The 25,088-nt window shown below is 42.4% G+C and overlaps 1 protein-coding gene and 1 long non-coding RNA gene across 5 annotated transcripts in view; both read right to left on the reverse strand.

Annotated features, from left to right (window-relative positions):
- USP48 (ubiquitin specific peptidase 48) overlaps positions 1–23,477 on the reverse strand; it is a 95,300-nt gene extending 71,823 nt beyond the window's left edge. For 3 of the 4 annotated variants that reach the window (XM_081817686.1, XM_081817685.1, XM_081817684.1), the window contains exon 1: positions 23,175–23,477. In XM_081817686.1, coding sequence (XP_081673812.1) covers positions 23,175–23,308 — 134 coding nt within the window. In that variant the 5' untranslated portion in view covers positions 23,309–23,477. The remainder of the gene's footprint in view (positions 1–23,174) is intronic. The other variant, XM_081817683.1, reaches the window with a different exon arrangement.
- On the reverse strand, positions 14,139–14,896 carry LOC145721195 (uncharacterized). Its single transcript, XR_014144711.1, has 2 exons — positions 14,775–14,896; positions 14,139–14,562 (listed from the first exon to the last, which is right to left on the reverse strand). It is a non-coding gene; the product is annotated as an uncharacterized LOC145721195 (long non-coding RNA).
- Positions 23,478–25,088: the final 1,611 nt, after the last annotated feature.

Here is a 25,088-nt window from a genome sequence, read left to right on the forward strand (position 1 = left end):
AAAAAAAAAATTATTTGAACGGGCAAGGGGGTGGAGCTCCCACCCAGAGTAGTCATTTAAAGAGCTATTCCTTTGCTTTTCCTCATAATCTTTAGTTTCTTGCTCTTAGGAACATCATTTCACACAGACAGCCCAGGCATGCTAACTTTCTTTCCTGCTTCGAGTGAAGATCTGACTCCACCGAAGCTTTGCCTAATGCATCACAAACTTTCTGAAAAACAATTTGATTACATATATAACAACGACTTACTGGTCTCCATATCCTTAGACCCGGAACCACCATTTTAAAGAATGTATCCTAAGCAAACATAGATGTCAACAAACACTTTCAGAGATAATCATCACTACTTAGAAACAAGCTACCTGCCCAATTGCAGGAAAATCGTCAGTGTTGTTTATAACAGAAAACTGTTTAGAAACAAGCTACCTGCCCAACCACAGGGACAATGTTAAAGTGTGGTACAGTGACATGATGGAATACTATGCAGCCATTAAAATTCTTTTAAGGAATACCTTGAGACGTGTGACCTTGTTCAAGACAGAATTCTAAATAAACAGGATACAAAGTTATCCATTATGACTCTAATTTTGCTAAGGGGGAGAGAGTGATGTTTTTATATTTTTTGCAAAAAGTTTTTGAAAAAAGAAATCACGGGCGCCTGGGTGGCTCAGATGGTTAAGCAACTGCCTTTGGCTCAGGTCATGATCTTGGAGTCCCGGGATCGAGTCCCGCATCGGGCTCCCGGCTCAGCGGGGAGCCTGCTTCTCCCTCTGACCCTCTCCCCTCTCATGCTGTTTCTCTCTCGCTCGCTCTCTAAAAAATAAATAAAATCTTAAAAAAAAAAAAAAAAGAAAGAAAAAAGAAATCACGGGGCGCCTGGGTGGCTCAGTTGGTTAAGTGACTGCCTTCAGCTCAGGTCATGATCCTGGAGTCCCGGGATCGAGTCCCACATCGGGCTCCCTGCTCAGCGGGGAGTCTGCTTCTCCCTCTGACCCTCTTCCCTCTCATGCTCTCTGTCTCTCATTCTCTCTCTCTCAAATAAATAAATAAAATCTTTAAAAAAAAAGAAATCACAAGGGAAATTAGAAAATACTCTGAAATTAATAAAACGTACCAAAAGTTGTGAGATGCAGCTAAATTAGTGGTTAGAGGGGAATTTATATCATTAAATGTTTAGATAGATAGATTGATTAATCAATATTTTAAAAAACTAGCCTCTGGGGTCCTTGGCTGGCTCAGCCGGTATAACATACGACTCTTGATCGCGGGTTGGTAGTTTGAGGCCCCTATGTGGGGTACAGTTTACTTAAAACAAAAAACAAAACAAACAAAAACCAGCCTCAAACCATATTTATCCCAGTTTTTAGTTATCACAAATTCCAGGAACACCAAACCGGCAAATCAACAGATACTTTATATTTTTAATTCAGTTAATTTGAATCCCCTTAGAAACTCGTGTTTATGAAAACATCTGAGTAATATGTGTGGCAGTAGGACCATTCTGCTTCTCTAACCTCTCATGAGAGCAGAAGTTAACACAAACAAGGTGGAAGAGCCAGTGACTGGGACCAGTCTGGATGCTCAGAGAGCTGCTGCATGGAGGTTTCAAACCACCAACAATAAATGTCCACTAGAAAGGTCACCATCCACGGGAGTAACAGTAAACACTATCATTTTATATAACCCAAACCTACCATCTCATAAAAGCAACCAGACTTCACAGGGTGACACATGCTGTCACAGAGATGCCCAGATAATTACAGGACCTGAGAATACTGAAATGAAAGACCAAGTCCTAGGCATCAAACTAGGGCTCGCGGCCCAGGAGGTGACAGTTAAAGGAGAGCTTCAGAGATATAAATGCGGTGGTGGCATCAAGCACGGGACTCCGCAGCAGAGATCCCGCAGGAAGGGAGGCTGTGCTGTAAGGTGAAAGTCTCCAAGGGCGCTCAGGAAGTCAGTCCGCGTGGGAGGGAAACTAAACAGCATTCGGGGCAGAGAGCTCCTGGACACAACGGCTAGAAGAGCAAGCTGGGGGAAATCGATGCAGGCTCCCCTGCCATGCTCCAAGAGGGAAGGAAGTCTTCCTGCCACCGGCAGCTCAGCACAGCCCGTGGCTGTGCCGAGAGAAAGGTGGGAAGGCCGAGGAGGCTGCAGAAGTCAGGGGCTCCATCAGCTCACACAACACCGCAAATACCCTGAGAAGAGCTTGGACTTCATCCAGGGAGCAACAAGGGGCCAGTATAAGGTTTTTAAAAGAAAAATAATTGCAGGGCACCTGGGTGGCTCAGTCAGTTAAGCATCTGCCTTTGGCTCGGGTAATGATCCCAGAGTCCTGGGATTGAGCCCCGCATTGGGTTCCCTGCTCCACAGGAAGCCTGCTTCTCCCTCTCCTCCCCGCTCATGCTCTCTCTCGCTATTTCTCTCTTGCTCTCAAATAAATAAATAAAATCTAAAGAAAAAAAGAAAAATAATCATATTTTCACTTTAGAAAGATCCCCTAATTATGCTTCTCAACCGAAGTGCCTTGTAAGAATCACCTGAAGATCTCCCACATTTTGCTTTGTCAATTAACACCGTTCCTGTAAAGCTCCTCCTGCTTCTTAATAAGACAAGTTTTAAGCCTCTAAGGTATTTTTCAAAGTATAAGTCTTGACTTTTCTCGTGTGTGTGTGTGTGAGAGAGAGAGAGACCAGTAAGAGAAATTTAAAGGGGATGTTGTTATAGTAGAAAAGATAAGAAATGAGGATTGGAAATGTAAGATGCTAGTTCAGGTAAGAAGTCAAATCAACAGTACTTGTCACTGATCATTTTTTGTGTGGTGAGGGGAAAAAAGAAATCAGGTTTTTATGAATGCAGTTGCACTTAAAATTTCTTTTAAAGGAAAAATGGAAATCACAAATAAATGCTTTGAGAGTACTCACATCTAGAATTTCATAAAATGTTCATTCATCTAACAACTTGATTTCATTTGAAATTCTGAATTCTGGCCAAAAGGATCCAAGAGAAAATCAGCACGCAGTGAACAGGACAGATAAGGCAACAGGATCCTAGCTCACCATATTTTGTAAAGTGCAGTTACCATTCTGAGGTGGGGTGACTGACTCTACAGCAGCTTTTTCCTCTGAGAGGGTCTCAAGGTTAGATCTTTCACCAAAAGTTTCTCTCTTTCATCCTTCTAAGATGCAAGCTTGCTATGAAACATTTGGCAGTATTAAAATAAGCACTTTGGGGACAGCTAGGTGGCTCAGTCAGTTAAGCATCTGCCTTTGGCTCAGGTCATGATCTCAGGGTCCTGGGATCGAGCCCCACATTGGGCCGTTGCTCAGCAGGGAGCCTGCTTCTCCCTCTGCCTGTGCAATCTCTCTCTCTGACAAATAAATATTTTTTAAATAAGTAAATATAAATAAAATAAGCACTTTGATCCAAAGTTTTCAATTTCTTAGAGTAGGTTGCAAAAAAAATCCCCAAAGCAAATTAACTATTAAAACAATGTCAAAAAATCTTTTACAAAGCACAGCTCAATGTCCAAGCAGAGTTCCAAAGGTCGCCAAAGGAAGAGAGCCCCTTCTCCATCATCATGATTTGAAATTGAGAATGGGGTGGGGAGAACCTCAAGGTACTAGCTCCTGCCTGTCAAAAAACACACACAAAACCAGGGGTGCCTAATGGCTCAGTCGTTAAGCATCTGCCTTCGGCTCAGGTCATGATCCCAGAGTCCTGGGATCGAGCTCCGCATCGGGCTCCCTGCTCCACAGGAAGCCTGCTTCTCCCTCTTCCACTCAACCTGCTTGTGTTCCCTCCCTTGCCATCTCTCTCTCTGTCAAATAAATAAATAAAATCTAAAAAAAATAAAATAAAAATCACAACACACTTCTCAAACTCCCATTATTCTCAGCCTTGGGATACACATGGTGCATCTTCACGGATTCTAAGTTTTGTACAACAATTAGAAGAATTTTATTAAATCAAGCAGAGCATGGAATATAGCAAAAATTCAAAAATGAAACTCCTAAAAAGATAATCAGGAGGGAAATTAAGCCCTATTAGATACTGAATAATAAGGTGACATCCCCCAAATCAAAGCAGCAATAGAGGGCACCTCACTGGCTCAGTAGGTAGAGCATCCGACTCTTGATCCCAGGGTCATGAGTTCAAGCTGAACACTGGGCGTGGAACCTACTTAAAAATAAGTATTTTCTGAAAACCCAAAACAGCATAATAGAATAAAAAGCTCAGAAACAGACCCAAATACATATGGTAATTTAGTATTCAATAAAGGCATTCAATTCACATCAGTGGAAGTAAAGACAGGACTTCTAATAAATGGTGGTTGGGACAACCAGGAAGCTATCTGAAAGATCGAATTGGACTCACACTTAACATTATACTTCAGTACACATTCTAAATGAAATGTAAATGTTTACTGAAATCATAACAACACAGAAAACATCAACAAATCTCTTTATGATCTTCGTATGAGAATGACCTTTCTAGGATTCAAAATTCAGAAGCCATAAAAGAAAAAGTTACATTAATCAATCTCAAAAACTTTCTGCATAGCAAATTGATAAGCAAAGCCAAAAAAGAATAACTGAAAAAAAGTTTTCCAACTCATGTCACACACACACACAAAAATCTCACAAAGAATTCCTACAAATTGATAACGAAACTAAAAATATAAAAATGGAGAAATGACGTAACAGGAAGTTCAAAAAGATACAAATGGCCCTAACGCTCTATCTCTGCTGTAAGAGGAACACAAAATGAAAGTAGACAGAAACACCTTGTATGGTAACCACCAGAGCAGTTTACCTACCATTCCTCTCTCCTTCTAGATACTTTCTGATCTTTGGTGGGACTGAGAAATAAGCTCTGGGCAATGACTTGTGAGCAGAATGCATGTAATTCTAAGGCATGCATTTAACTGCTGGCACTGAAACCATCCAGAGGAACTGACAGTGTTTCAAACGGTAGCTATTACCAAGTGGCAGATATCCAAGTGACTAGGAGGAGTCCCCTCACCTCCACTCTTAAAAAAAAAAAAAAAACTGGGGACCCAAGAGAGATGGATGCAAAAATCCAGACTATACATGAAAGTTTATAGGCAATTTTTACTTAAACAGTTAAAAACTGTCAATGATCCAAATGTCCATTAATAAAATAAACACATTAGGGGCGCCTGGGTGGCTCAGTTGGTTAAGCGACTGCCTTCGGCTCAGGTCATGATCCTGGAGTCCCTGGATCGAGTCCCACATCGGGCTCCCTGCTCGGCAGGAAGCCTGCTTCTGCCTCTGACCCTCCCCCCTCTCATGTGCTCTCTCTCTCTCATTCTCTCTGTCTCAAATAAATAAATAAAATCTTTAAAAAAATAAATAAATAAAATAAAATAAACACATTAGGATTAACTCATATCATAGAATACTACTCAGGCCCCCTCCCTCAAAAATAGAATACTACTCAGGCCCCCTCCCTCAAAAAACTACTGACACATGCAACATGGGTGATTCTCAAAAATATGATGTTGAGCAAAAGAATCCAGACACAAAAAAGTAATGGAGCTGAGGAGTCCATTAATACAAAGTTCAAGAACAGACACAACTAATCTATGTAGAAAGAAATCAGAATAGTGATTACCAAAGGGAAATGGGAACTAGGTAGAAGAGAATATGAAGGAACTTTCTGGGATGATGGAAATGTCTATTGATTAGGGTGGTGATTACATATCAAAATTTAGTGAACTCCCGGGGTGCCTGGGTGGCTCAGATGGTTAAGCGTCTGCCTTCGGCTCAGGTCATGATCCCAGAGTCCTGGGATCAAGCCCCACATCAGGCTCCTGGCTCAGCGGGGAGCCTGCTTCTCCCTCTCCCTCTGCCTCTCCCCCTGCTCACGTGCTCTCTCTCTATCTCTGTGTCTCAAATAAATAAGTTAAATCTTAAAAAAAACTTAGTGAACTCCCTTCACAAAAGCTAACTCAAAATGGATCACAGACCTAAATATAAAACAACACAAAACAATAAAACTCCTCAAAGATAACTTAGGAGAAAAATCTAGATGACCTTGGGTTTGGTGATGACTTTTTGAATACATCACCACTACATGATCCATGAAAATAAGAACTGATAAGCTGGACTTCATTAAAATTAAAATTTCTGCAATTAAAGACACTGTCAAGAGAATATAAAGACAAGCCTCAGACTTGGAGAATAATGTGCAAAAGACACCTGATAAAGGACTGTTATTCAAAATATACAAAGAACTCTTAAAACTCAAAAATAAGGGCGCCTGGGTGGCTCAGTTGGTTGAGCAACTGCCTTCGGCTCAGGTCATGATCCCAGAGTTCCGGGATCGAGTCCTGCATCGGGCTCCCTGCTTGGCGGGGAGTCTGCTTCTCCCTCTGACCGTTCCCCTCTCATGCTCTCTGTCTCCCATTCTCTCTCTCAGATAAATAAATAAAATCTTAAAAAAAAACAAAAACAAAAAAAACTCAAAAATAACCTCATTTCAAAAAATGGGCCAAAAGGGCGCCTGGGTGGCTCAGTTGGTTAGGCGACTGCCTTCGGCTCAGGTCATGATCCTGGAGTCCCGGGATCGAGTCCCGCATCGGGCTCCCTGCTCGGCGGGGAGTCTGCTTCTCTCTCTGACCCTCCTCCCTCTCATGCTCTCTGTCTCTCATTCTCTCTCTCTCTCAAATAAATAAATAAAATCTTTAAAAAAAAAAAAAAAATGGGCCAAAGACCTTAACAGACACAGCACCAAAGACATAAGCATATGAAAAGATGCTCCCTGTCATATGTCAGCAAGGAAATGCACATTAAAACACCAATGCAATTCGGCGCCTGGGTGGCTCAGTTGCTTAGGCGACTGCCTTCGGCTCGGGTGATGATCCTGGAGTCCCGGGATCGAGTCCCGCATCGGGCTCCCTGCTCACCAGGGAGTCTGCTTCTCCCTCTGACCCTCCCCGGTCTCATGCTCTCTCTCTATCTCATTCTCTCTCTCAAATAAATAAATAAAATCTTTAAAAAAAAAAAAAAAACACCAATGCAATTCTACCACACACTTACAACGGCCAAAACCCAGAACTCTGATCATACCCAATGCTGGTGAGGAGGTGATCAACAGGAATTCTCATCGCTGGTAGGAATGCAAAATGATACAGCCACTTCGCAAGACTGGTGTTTTGTTCCGTTTTACAAAATTAAACATACTCTTGGCTGCCCCACCGTCTGGCCCCGCCGACCCACGACCCTACTGATGCACACACGGATGAACCTGCCCCACTCCTGGGAGCACCGTATCTGGTTCCTCCAGCACCACCACTATGAAGAAAGTGGTTCAAAAGCTCCGGCTGGGGGCGCCTGGGTGGCTCAGTTGGTTAGGTGACTGCCTTCGGCTCAGGTCATGATCCTGGAGTCCCGGGATCGAGTCCCGCATCGGGCTCCCTGCTCGGCAGGGAGTCTGCTTCTCCCTCTGACCCTCCTCCCTCTCATGCTCTCTCTATCTCATTCTCTCTCTCAAATAAATAAATAAAATCTTTAAAAAAAAAAAAAAAAGCTCCAGCTGGAAGCCTTCCAACCAGGCTCAACCGCATGAAGGTTTCCCAGGCAGCTGCAGATGTGAAACAATTCTGTCTGCAGAATGCCCAACACAACACCCTACTACCTGGTGTGTCTTCATGTACGAATCCCTTCAGACCCCAGAACATCTGTTGCTTTTTGTAATAAAACAAATCTTTGGATGGTTTTATAAACCACTTTTCATGAACCAGTGAATATTCAAAGGAGAACTAAATTTGAAGTCTGTACAAAAGCTTATTCCTAGGGGCTCCTGGGTGGCTCAGTCGGTTAAGGGTGTGCCTTTGGAACAGGTCATGATCCCAGGGTTCTGGGAGGCTCCCTACTCAACAGGAAACCTGCTTCTCCCTCTCTTTCTGCCTCTCCCCCTGCTTGTGCTCTCTCACCCTTGCTCTCTCTCAAATAATAAAATAGTTTTAAAATATTATTTAAAAAAGCTAATCCTTATAACACATGCCATATATACAAACTTCTACTTTTGTCAGTCCTTAACTTCTGCGTCTCTGAATGTTCATAAATTTCTACTTCACAAGGGTAATTATTTTATATACATGGCAGCATCATACAATAAAATACTTTGTGTAAAAAAATATTAAACATACTCTTATGCCATACAATACAACAATCATGCTCATTGTGCTCCTAGGTATGTATCTAAAGGGGTGGAAAAAATGTCCACACAAAAGCCTGCATGCAAATATTTACAAAGCAGCTCTACACTTAATTGCCAAAACTCTGATATAACTAAGAAATCCTTAAGTAGGTGATAAATAGGTGACAGAGGATAAGTAGGTGATAAAGAACAAATAAACTATAGTACAGCCAATGACATATTATATAGCACTAAAAAGAAATGAGCTATCAAGTCATGAAAAAAAAAGCTTAACTGCATACAAGTAATTCAAAGAAGCCAGTGTGAAATGGCTATGTACTATTTCTAACTGTATTACATTTTGGAAAATGCAAAACTATGGAGAGAGTAAAAAGTATAGTTGGGGGATGTCAGGAAGGAGGGAAGGATGAATAGGCAGGGCAGAGGACTTTTCACCAGTGAAACTATTCCATGCTACTATATTAGTGGATGTATGTCATTATCCATTTGTCCAAACCCACAGAATGTACACACACACCACCAAGAAGAGCAAACCCTAATGTAAACTAGACACTGTGTTGGTTACTGGAAGGGGGGGGGGAGAACGGGTTAGGTTAAATAGGTGATGGGGATTACTGAGTGCATTTATTTCACTATACTGTACACCTGAAACTAATATTACACTGTATGTTAACTAACTGGAATTAAAAAAACAAAAAACTAATATCCAGCAGGAAAGAATGGAATACTACCAAATGCCACTTTTTCCCCCAGTACTAAAAAACGAAACAAAACTGGGGCGCCGGGCTGGTCAGTGGGTAGGCCATGTGGCTCTTGATCTTGGGGTTGTGAGTTTGAGCGCCAAATTGGGCGGGGTGGGGGGGGGGTTGGCGAGAAAGAAAGAAAAAACCAACCTAAACTTAAAAAACAAAACCACAGACATTGGGTGATAATGAGGTGTGAACGGAGGTTCAAAGGCACTCCTCTGGGAGTGCCTGGGTGGGTTGAGTGTCGAACTCAGCGGGGAGTCTGCTTGAGATTCTCTCCCCCTCTGCCGCTCTCCCCAACAGCGATCTGGTGGGCTCTCTCTCCCTCTCTCTAAAATAAATAAATAATCTAAAAAAAAAAGAAACAAACAAGGGGCACCTGGGTAGCTCAGTCATTAAGCGTCTGCCTTTGGCTCAGGTCATGATCCCAGAGTCCTGGGATCGAGCCCCACATCGGGCTCCCTGCTTCTCCCTCTCCCATTCCCCCTGCTTGTGTTCCCTCTCTTGCTGTGTCTGTCAAATAAATACAACCTTAAAACACACACACACACACACACATAAATGTAACCTTCTGGTGGGGAACACTGATAGTGGGGGAGACTAGGCATGTGCAGGGGCAGGAGGTACACAGGAAGTCTCTATACTACTCAATTTTGCTGTGACCCTAAAATTTCTAAGAAATAAAGCCTAGGGGGCACCTGGCTGGCTCAGTCGGTAGAGCATGTGACTCTTGATCTTGGGGTCGGGAGTTCAAGCCCCACACTGGGCAAGGAGCCTACTTAAAAACAAAAACAAAAAAGCAGACGCCCCTAAATACAAAATACAACAATAAAATAAAGTCTACTGAAAAAATCTGAATGAACAGGAACATTTCCACGTACATACTTTTACCTCAATTTTGCTTAAAGCTTTTGACTTCTTAAAAAAAACCTAGGAAGCTTTTAATTACTGATACAGAAATCTCTAAAGGTATAGAACAGTGTATGCGGTATGCTACATTGTATAGAAAGGGAAGGAGTAAGAAAATGTCTGTTTGCTTTTATGTACACAAACACTGAAATAATCTGAAAGTAATGAAGGTTGTTCCTTACAGAGGATGTGGAAGAATGGGATGATGCGGGCAGCCATGGGAATGCGCATTCTCAATGTATACTTTCTAAAAATCATTTTCCTAACAAAAATATGCAAATAAAAATGAAAATCATTTTCCTATTTAAACTATATGACTATCAACTATTCACATAAAATTATTTTACTTTAAATTTTTATTGAAGAAGAAACTTGTTTACTTAAATTACTAAAGCACTTATTTTCCTGATGCAGTGAAAATAAAAGAGAAACAAGATAATCTGAACTCTAGGTTCTAATGACTGAAAACTAGTGTTTTTGTTCATGGTATTATTGTATCAAGGTCTCAGGTATTAGACATGCAAGATATAAGCAAAAATAAAAACAAAACAGCCAAAAAAACAAGTCCCTTGGCATGTATGTCCCTCTTCTAGGATTTCTCCGACATAAATATAGAAGTCTTAGGCAAAAAAAGTTTGAGCAGCAACAGACAAAGTCAATAAAATTCAACACCAACTTTATGTTAAATATCATGGATGGAAGCCGTCCTAAAGCACTGACAATCCTTTACATAGTTTATTGGATATTAAAAAAATTATATATTTTTTAAGTTTCAGAATTCAATCAACCTTTGAGGCTCTGCCACCTAGTAAAAGTGAAATATCTTCCTTTTTCCAGACCTCAAAAGTTATGCCCCACCAAATTGGGATTAAAAAACTACACCCTATAGGGGCGCCTGGGTGGCTCAGTCGTTAAGCGTCTGCCTTCGGCTCAGGTCATGGTCCCAGGGTCCTGGGATCGAGCCCCGCATCGGGCTCCCCGCTCAGCGGGAAGCCTGCCTCTCCCCCCTCCACTCCCCCTGCCTGTGCTCTTCTCTCAATGTGTCTCTCTCTGTCAAATAAATAAATAAAATCTTAAAAAAAAAAAAACTACACCCTATAAAAATGATCATATACCAAATACTCTTGTAAATAGAATATTAAATCAGTTGGCCTGAAATTCAAACTTCTATTAGAGAAAGGGATTAGCCAAGCAAAAGGGATTTAAAAAGTGAGCAAACTCAGAAATACTATGAATCTACTTTCTAATAGGATATCCCCCAAATTGGTATTAAAGGAAAAATGCTGGGAGGCAGGACAGAGGTGCTAACTGGAAAGTCAAAAGTCTTTCCCTATGTGGATAGGCTTATTTAACCATTAAAATTTCGAAAAATTTTTCCCCCTCCTACAGTGGAACTTAGTTCTCCAAGGAGGATGATTTGAAACATTTCTCAGGCTTTATACAATCTAGGAAATAATGGCTTCACGTTTGAAAATAGACCTTCCAGGGGCGCCTGGGTGGCTCAGTCGTTAAGCGTCTGCCTTCGGCTCAGGTCATGATCCCAGGGTCCTGGGATTGAGCCCTGCATCGGGCTCCCTGCTCCGCAGGAGGCCTGCTTCTCCCTCTCCCACTCCCCCTGCTTGTGTTCCCTCTCTTGCTGTGTATCTGTCAAATAAATAAATAAAATCTTAAAAAAAAAAATTTCATACTCAATGGCAAGGACACAGAGTGACAGGGATGTTCAGGTACTATACACAGATGGTGGGAAAAATATAAAAACCTTAAGAATGTTCATCTAACTTTGGGGGCACCTGGGTGGCTCAGTCGGTTGGGTGTCCAACTCTTGCTTTCGGCTCAGGTTCTGGTATGTCACGGTCGTGGGATTGAGCCCCACATCAGGCTCTGAGCTTAGCGTGAAACCTTCAGATTCTCTCTTCCTCCCACACATCTACGCTCTCTCTCAAATAAATAAAATCTTATAAAAAATGTTCATGTAACTTTTACAATCTTTATTCTAAGAAAATAAAGTAGACACTTATACGGATGCTCAGAAAGAGCGTAACAAAAAAGAGCTCAAGAAAAGGAGCAGGGGAGAAAAAGGGAGGCAGGCAAATGCCCAACAGGAAAACAGTTAAATCTGGGGCATGTAAAATGGAATATATGCATTGATTAGAAATTCGTACTTTATAAAAGTATAAAAGTATAAAAGTGCCCTGGGGACACATTCTTAGTATTAAGTTAAAAAGTACCTTTTCAAGGGCGCCTGGGTGGCTCAGTTGGTTAAGCGACTGCCTTCGGCTCAGGCCATGATCCTGGAGTCCCGGGATGGAGTCCCACATCGGGCTCCCTACTCAGCAGGGAGTCTGCTTCTCCCTCTTGACCCTCCCCCCTCTCATGCTCTCTGTCTCTCATTCTCTCTCTCGCAAATAAATAAAATCTTAAAAAAAAAAAGTACCTTTTCAAAATGCACATAACAGGGGCACCTGGGTGGCTCAGTTGTTGAGCATCTTCCTTCGGCTCAGGTCATGACCCCAGGGTCCTGGGATCAGGCCCGCATCGGGCTCCCTGCTCTGCGGGGAGTCTGCTTCTCCCTCTCCCACTCCCCCTACTTGTGTTCCCTCTCTCGCTGTCTGTGTCAAATAAATAAAATCTTAAAAAAAAAATGCACATAACAACATGATGGCATTGTTCTTACGTATATGCAGAAAAATCAAAAGGAATTATATGAAAATATTACAATCTTGTTCTCTGGGTGGTGGCTTTTATTTGAGATGAGTTCAAGTCAGCAGTGAGCTCAGACTCCTTAGAAGCCCAATGTAACTACATTTCATTTTAGCTTATCCGTACTTCTCAAATTGGAGTGCACATCAGTGGATGTATAATAAAGCCACAAGAAAAGCATCCTGTGCCATCCTGGACTCTAAATTTCAATTAGTTTTACCAAAAAAAGGTTAAAGGAATTTTTTTTAATATTACACAGAAAACAAAAGAATTTTAGAACAAATGAGTTTTTTCTTCTATTCCATTTCTTTGTTAAGACTGTCCAAAATGTAAGAATAACTTTTTCTTAATAATTAGGTCTTTACCTTGGAAGCCAAGAGAAGTATGAGGTACAGAGGATTCTCAAAAGAAAAGTCTCATTTGGTTAATTTTTATTTTTTTCCCTATGTACGTCCTTCCCCTTCCCTTGGAATCACTACTTTTTCTATCATCAAAGATCTTTACCACTAGCAGTCCAACACTCTTCTACATTGCTAAGGTCACAGAGAACAGGAAACCCTTAAATTCTTCCAGGCCCTTACTTCCCAAATGACAAGAATAAAATAAAGGTAATCAATTCCAGGTGGACTGTAGATCTCATTTTGAAAAACAATACAGCTTTGTAGAGGATAATATCTGTAGGACCTGGGGGAAGGTGAAGATTTCTTACACAGAACACATGCAAAAAGCAACAACTCTTAAGAAAAATATTGATAAATTGGACTAAACTGAAATTAGTACTTCTGTTCATCAAAAGATGCTATTAAGAGAATAAGGTGGGGCACCTGGTTGGCTCAGTCAGTAGAGCACGACTTTTGATCAGGGTTCTAAGCTGAGCCCCATGTTGGGTGTAGAGATTACTTAAAAATAAAATCTTTAGGGGCGCCTGGGTGGCTCAGTTGGTTAAGCAACTGCCTTCAGCTCAGGTCATGATCCTGGAGTCCCGGGATCGAGTCCCGCATCGGGCTCCCTGCTCAGCGAGGAGCCTGCTTCTCCCTCTGACCCTCCCCCCTCTCATGTACTCTCTCTCATTCTCGCTCTCTCAAATAAATAAATAAAATCTTTAAAAAAAATAAAATCTTTAAAAAATAAATTAAAAAAAAATTTCAATGAGGGGCGCGCCTGGGTGGCTCAGTCGTTAAGCGTCTGTCTTCAGCTCAGGTCACGATCCCAGGGTCCTGGGATTGAGGCCTGCTCCTCCCTCTCCCACTCGCCCTGCTTGTGTTCCCTCTCTCGCCGTCTATCAAATAAATACATAAAATCTTAAAAAAAAAATTTTTTTTAATTAAAAAAAAATTTCAACGAGGCTTAAAAAAATTCAACTAAGTATCTCACTGGAGGATATGTAAATACTTGAATATAAAAAGGTCAATTTCACTGGCCTTTTAAGAAATGCAAATTAAAACCACAATGAGATACCACAACACATCCATCATAATGGCTAAAATTAAACTGATTATGGTGAGGATATGTAAAAATGAACTCTCACATAGTACTCAGGAGAGTCGAATGTGATACAATCATTTTGGAAAACAGTCCGGCATTATCTAATAAGCTAAATAAACATTTATGACCCAGCAAGTCTTCTTTTATCAAAAATGTATATATATGGGAAAAAATTTATATATATGGTACCAAAAGATACGTACAAGCATGTTCACTGCAGCTTTATTCCTAACAGCCAAATACTGGAAAAATTCCAAATGACTATTACCAGCAGAAAGGATCAAGTATACTGTAACACAATGAAATACTGCACAGCAGTAAAAATGAACACACTACTGCTACCCACAATGTGGACAAATCACCTAATCCTGAGCAAAAGAAACTAGACACAGGATGAACTACAATGTATAATTAATTGTATCCAAAGTTCCATATAGGCAAAATAATCTGTGGTGTCTAAAGTAAGGGTAGTGGTTACTTTTGAGGAAGATGTTAATGACCAGTAAGAGGCAGTAAATGAAAGATGGGTGTGTTCTGGATGCTAGCAACATTTTAATCTTTTTTTTTTTTTAAAGATTTTATTTATTTATTTGAGAGAGAGAGAATGAGAGAGAGCACATGAGAGGGGTTAGGGTCAGAGGGAGAAGCAGACTCCCTGCCGAGCAGGGAGCCCGATGCGGGACTCGATCCCGGGACTCCAGGATCATGACCTGAGCCGAAGGCAGTCGCCCAACCAACTGAGCCACCTAGGCGCCCGCAACATTTTAATCTTGGTGATAGATACATAGATATGTTCCCCTTGTGATAATTTACCGTGTGTAATGTTATGATTTGTATACTTTTCTGTATGTAAAAAAATACATTTTATTTTTTTTTTAAAGATTTTATTTATTTGAGAGAGAAAGAGAGAGAGCATGAGTTGGGGAGGGTCAGAGGGAGAAGCCGATTCCCTGCTGAGCAGGGAGCGCCATGCGGGGCTTGATCCTGGGAATCCAGGATCATGACCTGAGCCGAAGGCAGTCGCTTAACCAACTGATCCACGCAGGCAGGCATTTTTTTTTTAAGATTTTATTTATGAAAAAATTAAATTTTAATTAAGTAAGAACACTAGAAAAATTCTAAGAGGAATTAAGAAGGGTCTTACCTTATCAGATATTCTAAAAATATTAATTGGAACTGTGATCGTAATAGAGATAATGAGTCAAATTAATAAGAGAAATAAAAAAAATAAAAGTAGAAATTCGGTTAAGCGTCTGCCTTCGGCTCAGGTCATGATCCCAGCGTCCTGGGATGGAGTCCCGCATCGGGCTCCCCGCTCTGCGGGGAGCCTGCTTCTCCCTCTCCCTCTGCCTACTTGTGTTCTCTCTCTATCTCTCTGTCAAATAAATAAATAAAATCTTTAAAAATAAAATAAATAAATAAATAAATAAATAAATAAAAAGAAAGAAACCCCAGTACATATAATTTGTCATATAATAAATGTGACCTTTTTAACTAGTGAGAGAAGACTAGATTATTCAATAAATGGTTTAAAAAACCTGAGTAGCCATTTGGTTAAAAAGTAAAATAAAGCTGGATCCCAATCTCACTCCCTAAATCAAACTAGACTGTAAAGGACAAAGACTGAATACGTAAAATGAAACCATCAATACTAAAAACATGAGTGTATATTTCTATAATCTTGGAAACTGGAAATTCAGAAACCATAAAGAAAAACATTGATAAATTTGACCACATATAAGTGAGTTTTAATGTACCAAAAGAAAAAAACAAAAACAAAAAAAAATGAGGAAAAGGATCTTCAGCAGAAATATTCAATAAGCTCTTGAAAATCAGAAAATGGTCACCAATCCAGGACACACAATTCACAGGAGAAATACAAATGGCCAACATATATAAACAGATGCTCAATGCCACTAACAACAACAACAAAAAAAGGGCATATGAAAATAACATGCTATCTTTCACTATTAAAGTTGATGTTTGAAATAAGAATGCCTAGGGTGGGAAACAGGTTGAGCATAGAATGCAGTGTTTACAGTATGGCCTTTTACCACCTATCAAAATTTTAAATGGTCATCGTACCCTTTTTCTCTTTCTCATCTTGCAACCTAAGTGAAACATTCACTCAACCAAGATACATATGATCACAGAAACACTATCTGTATAGTATCAAAAACTGAGAACCCAAAAGTCCATCAACAGGGAACTGGTTAAATTATAACACATCAACCTCTACACAATGAAATATTACATACCTATTAAAAAGAATAAGGTAAATTTTCTAGATGCACTAATATGGAAAAAAGTGTATTATCAAATAAAAACAAATTGCAGAAAGTATGCAGTGTGACATTTCTCCCCTTTTTTCTAAAATAACAATTACATTGATTATATTCTGCCTTTTCTGTAAAATGTATGGCACACGAAGGAACTTCATCTTCTGGGGCTTTATCCCAGAGCCACTCAAGAATACTACACCAACCACATAGTAGGTGCCAAAATTATTTGTTGACTAAATGAATGAATGTTTACTCCAGTAAGATATACAACAGGTACTCAAATATTTGAATCTAAAAGACATACAGAAAGAAAAAAACAATATACAGTTTTAACAATGGTTAGTTAGTCTGAGATTAAGGAGGGGCTTTGACTTTGCACAAAAATTAAGAACTAAGTATTCTGAATGTTAAAATGTTAGACAGCAGAAAAATACGTAACCATAAACAAGGATAGATAAGGACCCAAGTGTCATGGAACATAAAACACCTATTTAAACCAATTAAGATGCATAAAATTGGCAATTTTTAGATTAAAGTTGTGTCAAGTAATAAAAGAACAGGCGATAAGAATAAAAGAAGTGATCATTCATCAGTCAACAACTGTTAAAGGTGGGTAAGGGGGGGATTCATGGTACCATCCTCTCTGCTTACTATGTATGTTTAAAATTTGCATTAAGGGGCACCTGGGTGGCTCAATCATTTGAGCTAATGACTCTTGGTTTTTGGCTCACGTCGTGATCTCAGGGTTGTGGGCTGGAGACTGGTCCCCGGAAGCCAGGGGTGAGGGTGCGGGGGAGTGTCAGGTTCTGCTGGGGGGAGGAGGGGGAGTCCGCTGGAGGTTCTCCCTCTACCTCTGCCCCTCCCCTTGCACACAGGCACACTCTCTCTCAAATAAATCTTTGAAAAATTTTATAAAATTTGCATTAAGTTTTTTTTTTTTAATTAAAAAGCAGGTCCCCTAACTTGCCCTGAGGGTCAGGCTCAAGGGACCAATACTGCTAAAGTGAGGAAACATGAAACAGCTGAGAAAGGCATTGCCCCTGAACATCATCAATGAAGAACAGCTGGATGAAGGAAGCTTCAGAGTGAGGCCTCGCAGCCCTCACAAGGGTTTTGGACTAGAGCTATGAGAAGTCAACTAGCATGATACTGACTTTCTAGAATGTGTTACATTTCTGTGACGCTTTAATTTTTTAAGTTATTGGTACTGTTTCTCTAATGACAACAAAAGAGACATCGTACTCCCAAGTCCAGACTGAAATTTTCATATCAAAATTTTAACTATCACAAAAAGAAACAAATTAACATATGAGACCTATCAGATCAAAAAGTGTGATTAAGGGGCACCTGGGTGGCTCAGTCAGTTAAGATTTTGACTCAATTTTGGCTCAGGTCATGATCCCAGGGTCCTGGGCTTCAGTCCTGCATCAGGCTCCCTGCTCAGCGGGGAGCCTGCTTCTCCCTCTCCCTCTGCCTGCCACTCCCCCTGCTTGTGCTCCCTCACACACGCTCTCTCTGATAAATAAATAAAATCTTTAAAAATATAAAGATTTACAAATAAAATCTTTAAAAAAATTCTCTCTCCCTATGCCTCTCCCCTCCCCCATATTGTGTTGGCAATGGTATGAGGAAACAAGACATTCTTACACAGTAGGATTGTAAACTGGAACCATCATTCTGGTGGGTAATTTAGCAACATGGATCAAAATGAAAAATGCACATCTCCTTCCCAACCAATTTACTCCAAGGAACTTACTTAACTATTACCCTTGTTGTTAGCAACAACTCTGCTTTTAAGAATTAAGATTATACATAATATTTGCAGAACTCTGTAGGTATAGGTACAGGTTGCTTTCACCATGACTTTACCGAGCAGTTTCAGAAATGTAAATAGTCTTGATTCATTTACTCTTTGAGAAGAACTAAACACCTCTCAGCTCCAGAATCTCATAACAATTGTGTATGTAAAGTATAAAAAAGTATATTGATTAAAAAAGTATATTGATAAAAATTGCTTGGACCTCAGATTATGCATGGTCTCAAAAGCACAAGCAACCAAAAACAAAAACAAACAAAAAAAAAACCCACACCACAAAAAACAAAAGTTTGGACTACATAAAATTAAAACCTTTTCTACTACAAACAGTACCATCAAAAATATGAAAACACAGGGTGCCTGGGTGGCTCAGTCGTTGAGTGTCTGCCTTCGGCTCAGGTCGTGATCCCAGGGCCCTGGGATCGAGCCCCACATCGGGCTCCCTGCTCGGCGGGAAGCCTGCTTCTCCCTCTCCCACTCCCCCTGCTTGTGTTCCCTCTCTCGCTGTGTCTCTTGCTGTCAAATAAAATCTTTAAAAAAAAAATACGAAAACACGACCCATAGAAATGAGAATATTTACAAATATAAGGAATTTGTATCCAACATATAAAGAACTCTTACAACTCAATAATACAAAAACCACCCTATTTTAAAACGGGCAAAGGACATTAACAGACATTTCTCCAAAAATACACGGGAGGCCAAGAAGCACCTGAAAGATGCTGAACTTTATAGTCAGCAGGGAAATGCAAATCAAGACCACAATGAGAGGGCGCCTGGGTGGCTCAGTTGGTTAAGCAACTGCCTTCGGCTCAGGTCATGGTCCTGGAGTCCCTGGATCGAGTCCCGCATCGGGCTCCCTGCTCGGCGGGGAGTCTGCTTCTCCCTCTGACCCTTCCCCCTCTCATGTGCTCTCTCTCATTATCTCTCTCTCAAATAAATAAATAAAATCTTTAAAAAAAAAAAAAAAGACCACAATGAGATACCACTTACACCCAATAGCATGGCTTTAAGAAAAAAGAAACAAGAGCAAGGATGGGGAGAAATTGGAATCTTCATACATTGTATGTAAAACAGCACAGGGCACCTGGGTGGCTCAGTTGGTTAAGCAACTGCCTTCGGCTCAGGTCATGATCCTGGAGTCCCTGGATCGAGTCCCCCATCGGGCTCCCTGCTCGGCAGGGAGTCTGCTTCTCCCTCTGACCCTAACCCCTCTCATGTGCTCTCTCTCATTCTCTCTCTCTCAAATAAATAAATAAAAAATCTTTAAAAAAAAAAAAAAAACAGCACAGTCACTTTGGAAAATAATCTGTCAGTTCCTCAAAATGTTAAACATAGTTTTATGACCCAGCAATTCCACTCCTACAGATATACCCAAGATAAATGAATATATTCACACAGAAACCCCTACACAAATATTCTTTTTTTTTTTTTTAAAGATTTTATTCATTTATTTGAGACAGAGAGAATGAGAGACAGAGAGCACGAGAGGGAGGAGGGTCAGAGGGAGAAGCAGACTCCCTGCCGAGCAGGGAGCCCGATGCGGGACTCGATCCCGGGACTCCAGGATCATGACCTGAGCTGAAGGCAGTCGCTTAACCAACTGAGCCACCCAGGCGCCCCCTACACAAATATTCTTGGCTGCATTATTCATAGTAGCCAAAAAGTGGAAACAATCCAAATGTCCATCAACTGATGAATTGATATACAAATGTGGAAACTACATACATAAAACGGAATATTTGGCAATTTAAAAAAAAATGAGAAACAGCCAACACACAAAAAGATGTTCAATTCATTAGTCATTAGGAAAATGCAAACCAAAAACACAATTAGATGGCACTTCAAATTGACTGGGAGGGGGCGCCTGGGTGGCTCAGTTATTAAGTGTCTGCCTTCAGCTCAGGTCATGATCCCAGGATCCTGGGATCGAGTCCCGCGTCAGACTCCCTGCTCAGTGGGAAGCCTGCTTCTCCCTCTCCCACTCCCCCTGCTTGTGTTCCCTCTCTCACTGTCTCTGTCAAATAAATAAATAAAATCTTTTTTTTTTTTAAAGATTTTATTTATTTATTTGACAGAGACAGTGAGAGAGAGAAAGAGCACAAGAGGGGGGAGCGGGAGAGGGAGAAGCAGACTCCCCGCCGAGCAGGGAGCCCGACGCGGGACTCGATCCCAGGACTCCAGGACCATGACCTGAGCCGAAGGCAGTCGCCCAACCAACTGAGCCACCCAGGCGCCCCAGTAAATAAAATCTTAAAAAAAAAAAAAAATTCACTGGGATGACAAACAGAAAGTAGCATGTGCTGGCAAGGATGGAGAGAAACTGAAACCCTCACGCGTTCCTGGTGGGAATGTAAAACGAACAGCACAGCAGCTGTAGAAAGCAGTGTGGCAGTTCCTCAGTTAAACATAATTACCATGACCCAGCAATTTCACTCCAGGTAGACACCCGAAAGAACTGAAAACATGTATTCTAACAAAAACTTGTAGCCAACTGTTCACAGCAGCCCAATAGCCAGAAAGTGGATATAACAAAAATGCTCATCAAGTTAACTATGTGAGGTGACAGATGTGTTTAACTACCTTGATCTTGGGGTGGTTCAGTCGGTTAAGCATCTGCCCTTGGTTCAGGTCACGATCTCAGGGTCCTGGGATGGAGCTCCGTATCGGGCTCCCTACTCAGGGGTGAGCCTGCTTCTCTCTCCCCCTCTGCCTGCCATTCCCCCTGCTTGTGCTCTCCCTCCCTCCCCTCTGTCAAACAAACAAAATCTTAAAAAAAAAAAAAACAACTATCTTGATCTTAGCACTCATTGCACCACGTGTATATCAAATCACCATGTTTTACACTTTAAATATAGGCAATTCTGTTTGCCGAGTGTTCCTCAGTAAAGTTGGGGGGCAGATTTTTTTTTTTTTAAGATTTTATTTATTTGACAGAGAGAGACACAGCGAGAGAGGGAACACAAGCAGGGGGAGCGGGAGAGGGAGAAGCAGGCTTCCCGCGGAGCGGAGAGCCCGACGCGGGGCTCGATCCCAGGACCCTGGGATCATGACCTGAGCCGAAGGCAGACGCTTAACGACTGAGCCACCCAGGAGCCCCTGGGGGGCAGATTTTTTAAGTCCATCAACTGATGAGTAGATAAAATATGGTATATATCCAAACACTGGTCTATTATTCAGCCACAAAAAGGAATAAACTACTGATCAATGCTACAACATGTAAGACACTGCAAAATATGTTACATGAAAACCAGACAAAAAAGGCTACATATTGTAGGATTCCATTTATGTGAAATATTAATAGAAGAATCCACAGAGACAGAAAGATCAGTGGTTGCTGGGGGTGGTATGAGGGGAAAATGGGAAGTGACTGTTTAAAAGGATATGGAGTCTCTTTTAAGGTGATGGAAAAGCCCTAGAATTAGACAATGGTGACGGGTGTACCACTTATAAAGGTATTTAATGCCACTTAATTGGATACTTTAAAATAAATTTGTTGCATATTTTACACACATTTTAAAATGAAATTAAATACCAACACATGCTAGAATGCAGATGACCCTTGAAAACATTACATTAAGTGAAAAAAATCATAAAAGTCCACCTGTTTTATGATTCTATTTGCATAAAATGTCCAAGATAGGCAAATTAGGAGGCAGAAAGTTGACCAGTGGTTGCTTGGAGCTTGGAGTGGTGGTGTACAGGGGAGGACCGAGTGTCAATCTAACGGCTAAAGAGCGTAGGAGGGGAAGGGGCAAAAAATGTCCTAAAATCAGATAGTGGTGATAGCTGAACAACCCTGTGAATACACGAACAAAAAAAACACTGGACAGTACATGTTAAACGAGTGAATCATACGATATGTGACTTTTATTTCGATGCCAGGCGGGAAAAAAAACCCTGCTTGGATACAAACCTTGCAATTGCAACTTTAAACTCTAGGACATTACCCTTACAGCGATCCCAGCCAATTTCTACTCCTTTACTTGTGTTAAAATCAGAACTATAACAAAGTTTTTTTTTTTTTTTTGGTTACTCTTGAATCTAATTATACACAGACTACTGTCATTCCAATACTTACGGTTGGTAGTCGATGTGTCCTCCTTGTGAGCCAGACGCCCAGAGCTTGGAATTATTCGTTTGCTTAAAGCTCCCTAACTTGAATCACTTCTGAAACTCGACTTTAATTCCAAAGCAGAGACCTTGACTTCCATTCCTTCCGGATCCCGCCGCGGAGTGTAAAAACTCCAGAAAGCCTTTACTAAATGCTTGCTAAAGTATGGCTACTGAGCATGCCCGGCTTGGCCAAGTCAATTCAACAACATTCCAGAACAAAAACTATAGTTCCCGCGTTAAAAGGTGGAAAAATATAAGAGGTAAGAACAATGCCTAAGAATTCGAACTAAAAGGAAAGGCAAGGTTCAAGGGCTAAGCAAAAGTGAAGGACAGAATTTACACAGCTCAAACTTCGTACCTGGTAAAGTGGCGCAGTCGCAACGACCACCCCCCCCCAAAGGCTAAAACAGATGAACAAGAGACGGGAGGTCAACTGGGGGTGAAGGATACCGATGACGTAGGCTAACTATACGTTTTCCTAAATCTGCCCTATCCAAAACTAATATTAAGATGACCAAGTTTTCACCGTCAACAGTAATAAAAGATACACTGTGATGAAACTCACTTCGACGAAGTTCCCTTTCTACAATGGAAAAAGCCGAGCCGTGGCCAAGATACAACCAACAACGTTTGCTAAGCTCTCAGCTCCTGCCGTCAACCATTTCCACCGCCATCTTCTAGATAAGAACCCAGAACCTTTTCTAAAGGGCTTTCAGCAGCATCACCTCCGTGCAGCGAGCCCGGGATGGCTGCGTTGCTCAGGTCGCCCAGATGCGTTAAGGAGGAAGCCTCCACCTTGCTCCTCTCTGCGCCTGCTAGATGCACACAGCTGGCCGCCGTCCTCTTTCCCCCAACATGACCCCCGGCCCCCAGTCCAGTTTTCCAAGGTCCGAAGCGAGGGGGGGGCGCAAGACCCGGTGCGCGGGCCTCACCTGCACACGCCGCGGATGCAGGGCTCCAGCCAGATGCGGTAGGCGGTCTCGATGTGCTCCTGCGACACCTCCTCGGGCCGCACCGTCTCCGCCCAGCGCCAGGCCGCCTTCTCCAGCTGCAGCCGCGGGGCCATGGCCTTGGCCCGAGAAGCGCCTCCCAAGCCGGGCCGTCGCTGCTGCCGCTGCTGCTGCTGCCGCCGCCCAAATGGGCTCCGCCACCTGCCAGCAATGGGGACCAGGCGATTCCTCAGCCAGCTGGCCAGTCAATCACCTGTGCGCGCCACTGCCGCCGCGCCCGCCCGCCCGCGCCCGACCCGCACGACCCGCCGCAAAGCGCCGCCGCCGACACCCGACACCCCCCGCGCCCGCAGACGTTGGAGGTGTACTCCCCGTCGCTGTGAGCGCATGCGCGTTCCCAGCAGCCTTTGCGCCTCCCCGCGCCTCTAGCCCGACTGACGGAGAAAAGGGAAGCGGCTATTCGGGATGGTGTTGCCACGTCCTCACCGGCGCTGCTGGGGTAGCAGCGTCTCAGCTCCTGGCTAGGCTAGCATCCTGCGTACCACTAGCCTAACAAGTCGGCGCCTCGAGGGCAGAAGCCTGCCTATTCTTGCTTTCTGGTACTTCCCCTTTAACCTTGAGTCACGCGAGAAGCTACTCAACGCACACCATAGGGCTGCTGGACTGCGGGGTAGGACCTGAAACCGGGTCACCAAAAAAAACCACGGTCGGCTCTCTAGAGGATGATTAAACTTGAGCCTGGACCGGTTCCGACTTCTTTCCCGAGCCTTCCTGACGTCACGGGACGTTCTGGGCTTTTCCTGAACTAGAACTGGACTACGTGTCCCGGCGTGCGTTCCTTGCTGTCGCTCACTGGATGCTAGGCATGCTGGGATTTGTAGTCCTCGAAGTGGAGGGGTTTTTTGGGGGGAGTGTTCCTGGGTGGGGTTTCCGGGGCTGTGAAGGTCTTCGTTGCAGCTGGCTGACCCACCTCACTGCTGGTATCGCCTTTTGATGACTTCTTGGTCCTTTCCTGAAGCTCCTCTCTAGTTCCCGGGTTTAGGAACATTACCTTTTTACAAGTCCCGCCCCAGGATATAAAGACTAGCCTCACCAAAATGTTTTTCCAAACTGTTAAGGGCACTGCTAGAGGGAAGGTTTTTGAGGACTTTACATTTGAATGAGAGCCCTCCAGGGTCTAAGCACTGATTTCTGACACAGCAGTTTACCAGCTGGGTAACCTTGGACTTGATGCTTAAAGTGTGCTAGTCATTAGACAAATATTTGCTGAAAACGTGACGAAGATAAGACGTGGTCCCCGCCATTGGGGGTGGGTGAGGGGAGAGCGGTAGAAACACAAAGATACCCTTCCCAGCCTTGGAAGGTTTGCAGTACTTGGAAAAAGGCTTACCAGAAGAGGTTAATTCTAAAGGTTTGCGGTACTTGGGAAAAGGCTTACCATAAGAGGTTATTTCTAAGCACATCTTTAAAAGATGAGTAGAACTTAGCCAGGAGAGAAAAAAAGGCAGCATTACAGACTAAGGGAACCGTGAGGAGGAAAGGCACATTAGAAACTTCTTGGTGTGGGGCACCTGGGTGGCTCAGATGGTTAAGCACCTGCCTTTGGCTCAGGTCGTGATTCCAGGGTCCTGGAATCAAGTCCCGCATCGGACTCCTTGCTTAGCGGGGAGCCTGCTTCTCCTGCTCCTGCTGCCCCTGCTTGTGCTCGCTCTCTCTGTCAAATAAATAAATAAAATCTTTTCGTTCTTTTGCATGTGGCTCTCTAGTTTTCCCAACACCATTTGTTGAAGAGACTGTCTTTTTTCCATTGGACATTCTTTCCTGCTTTGTCAAAGAATAGTTGACCATAGAGTTGAGGGTCCATTTCTGGGCTCTCTGTTCTTTTCCATTGATCTA

The sequence above is a fragment of the Leptonychotes weddellii genome, chromosome 4 (genome assembly GCF_054177405.1).
Source record: "Leptonychotes weddellii isolate Sample4059 chromosome 4, ASM5417740v2, whole genome shotgun sequence".
Lineage (NCBI taxonomy): Eukaryota > Metazoa > Chordata > Mammalia > Carnivora > Phocidae > Leptonychotes > Leptonychotes weddellii.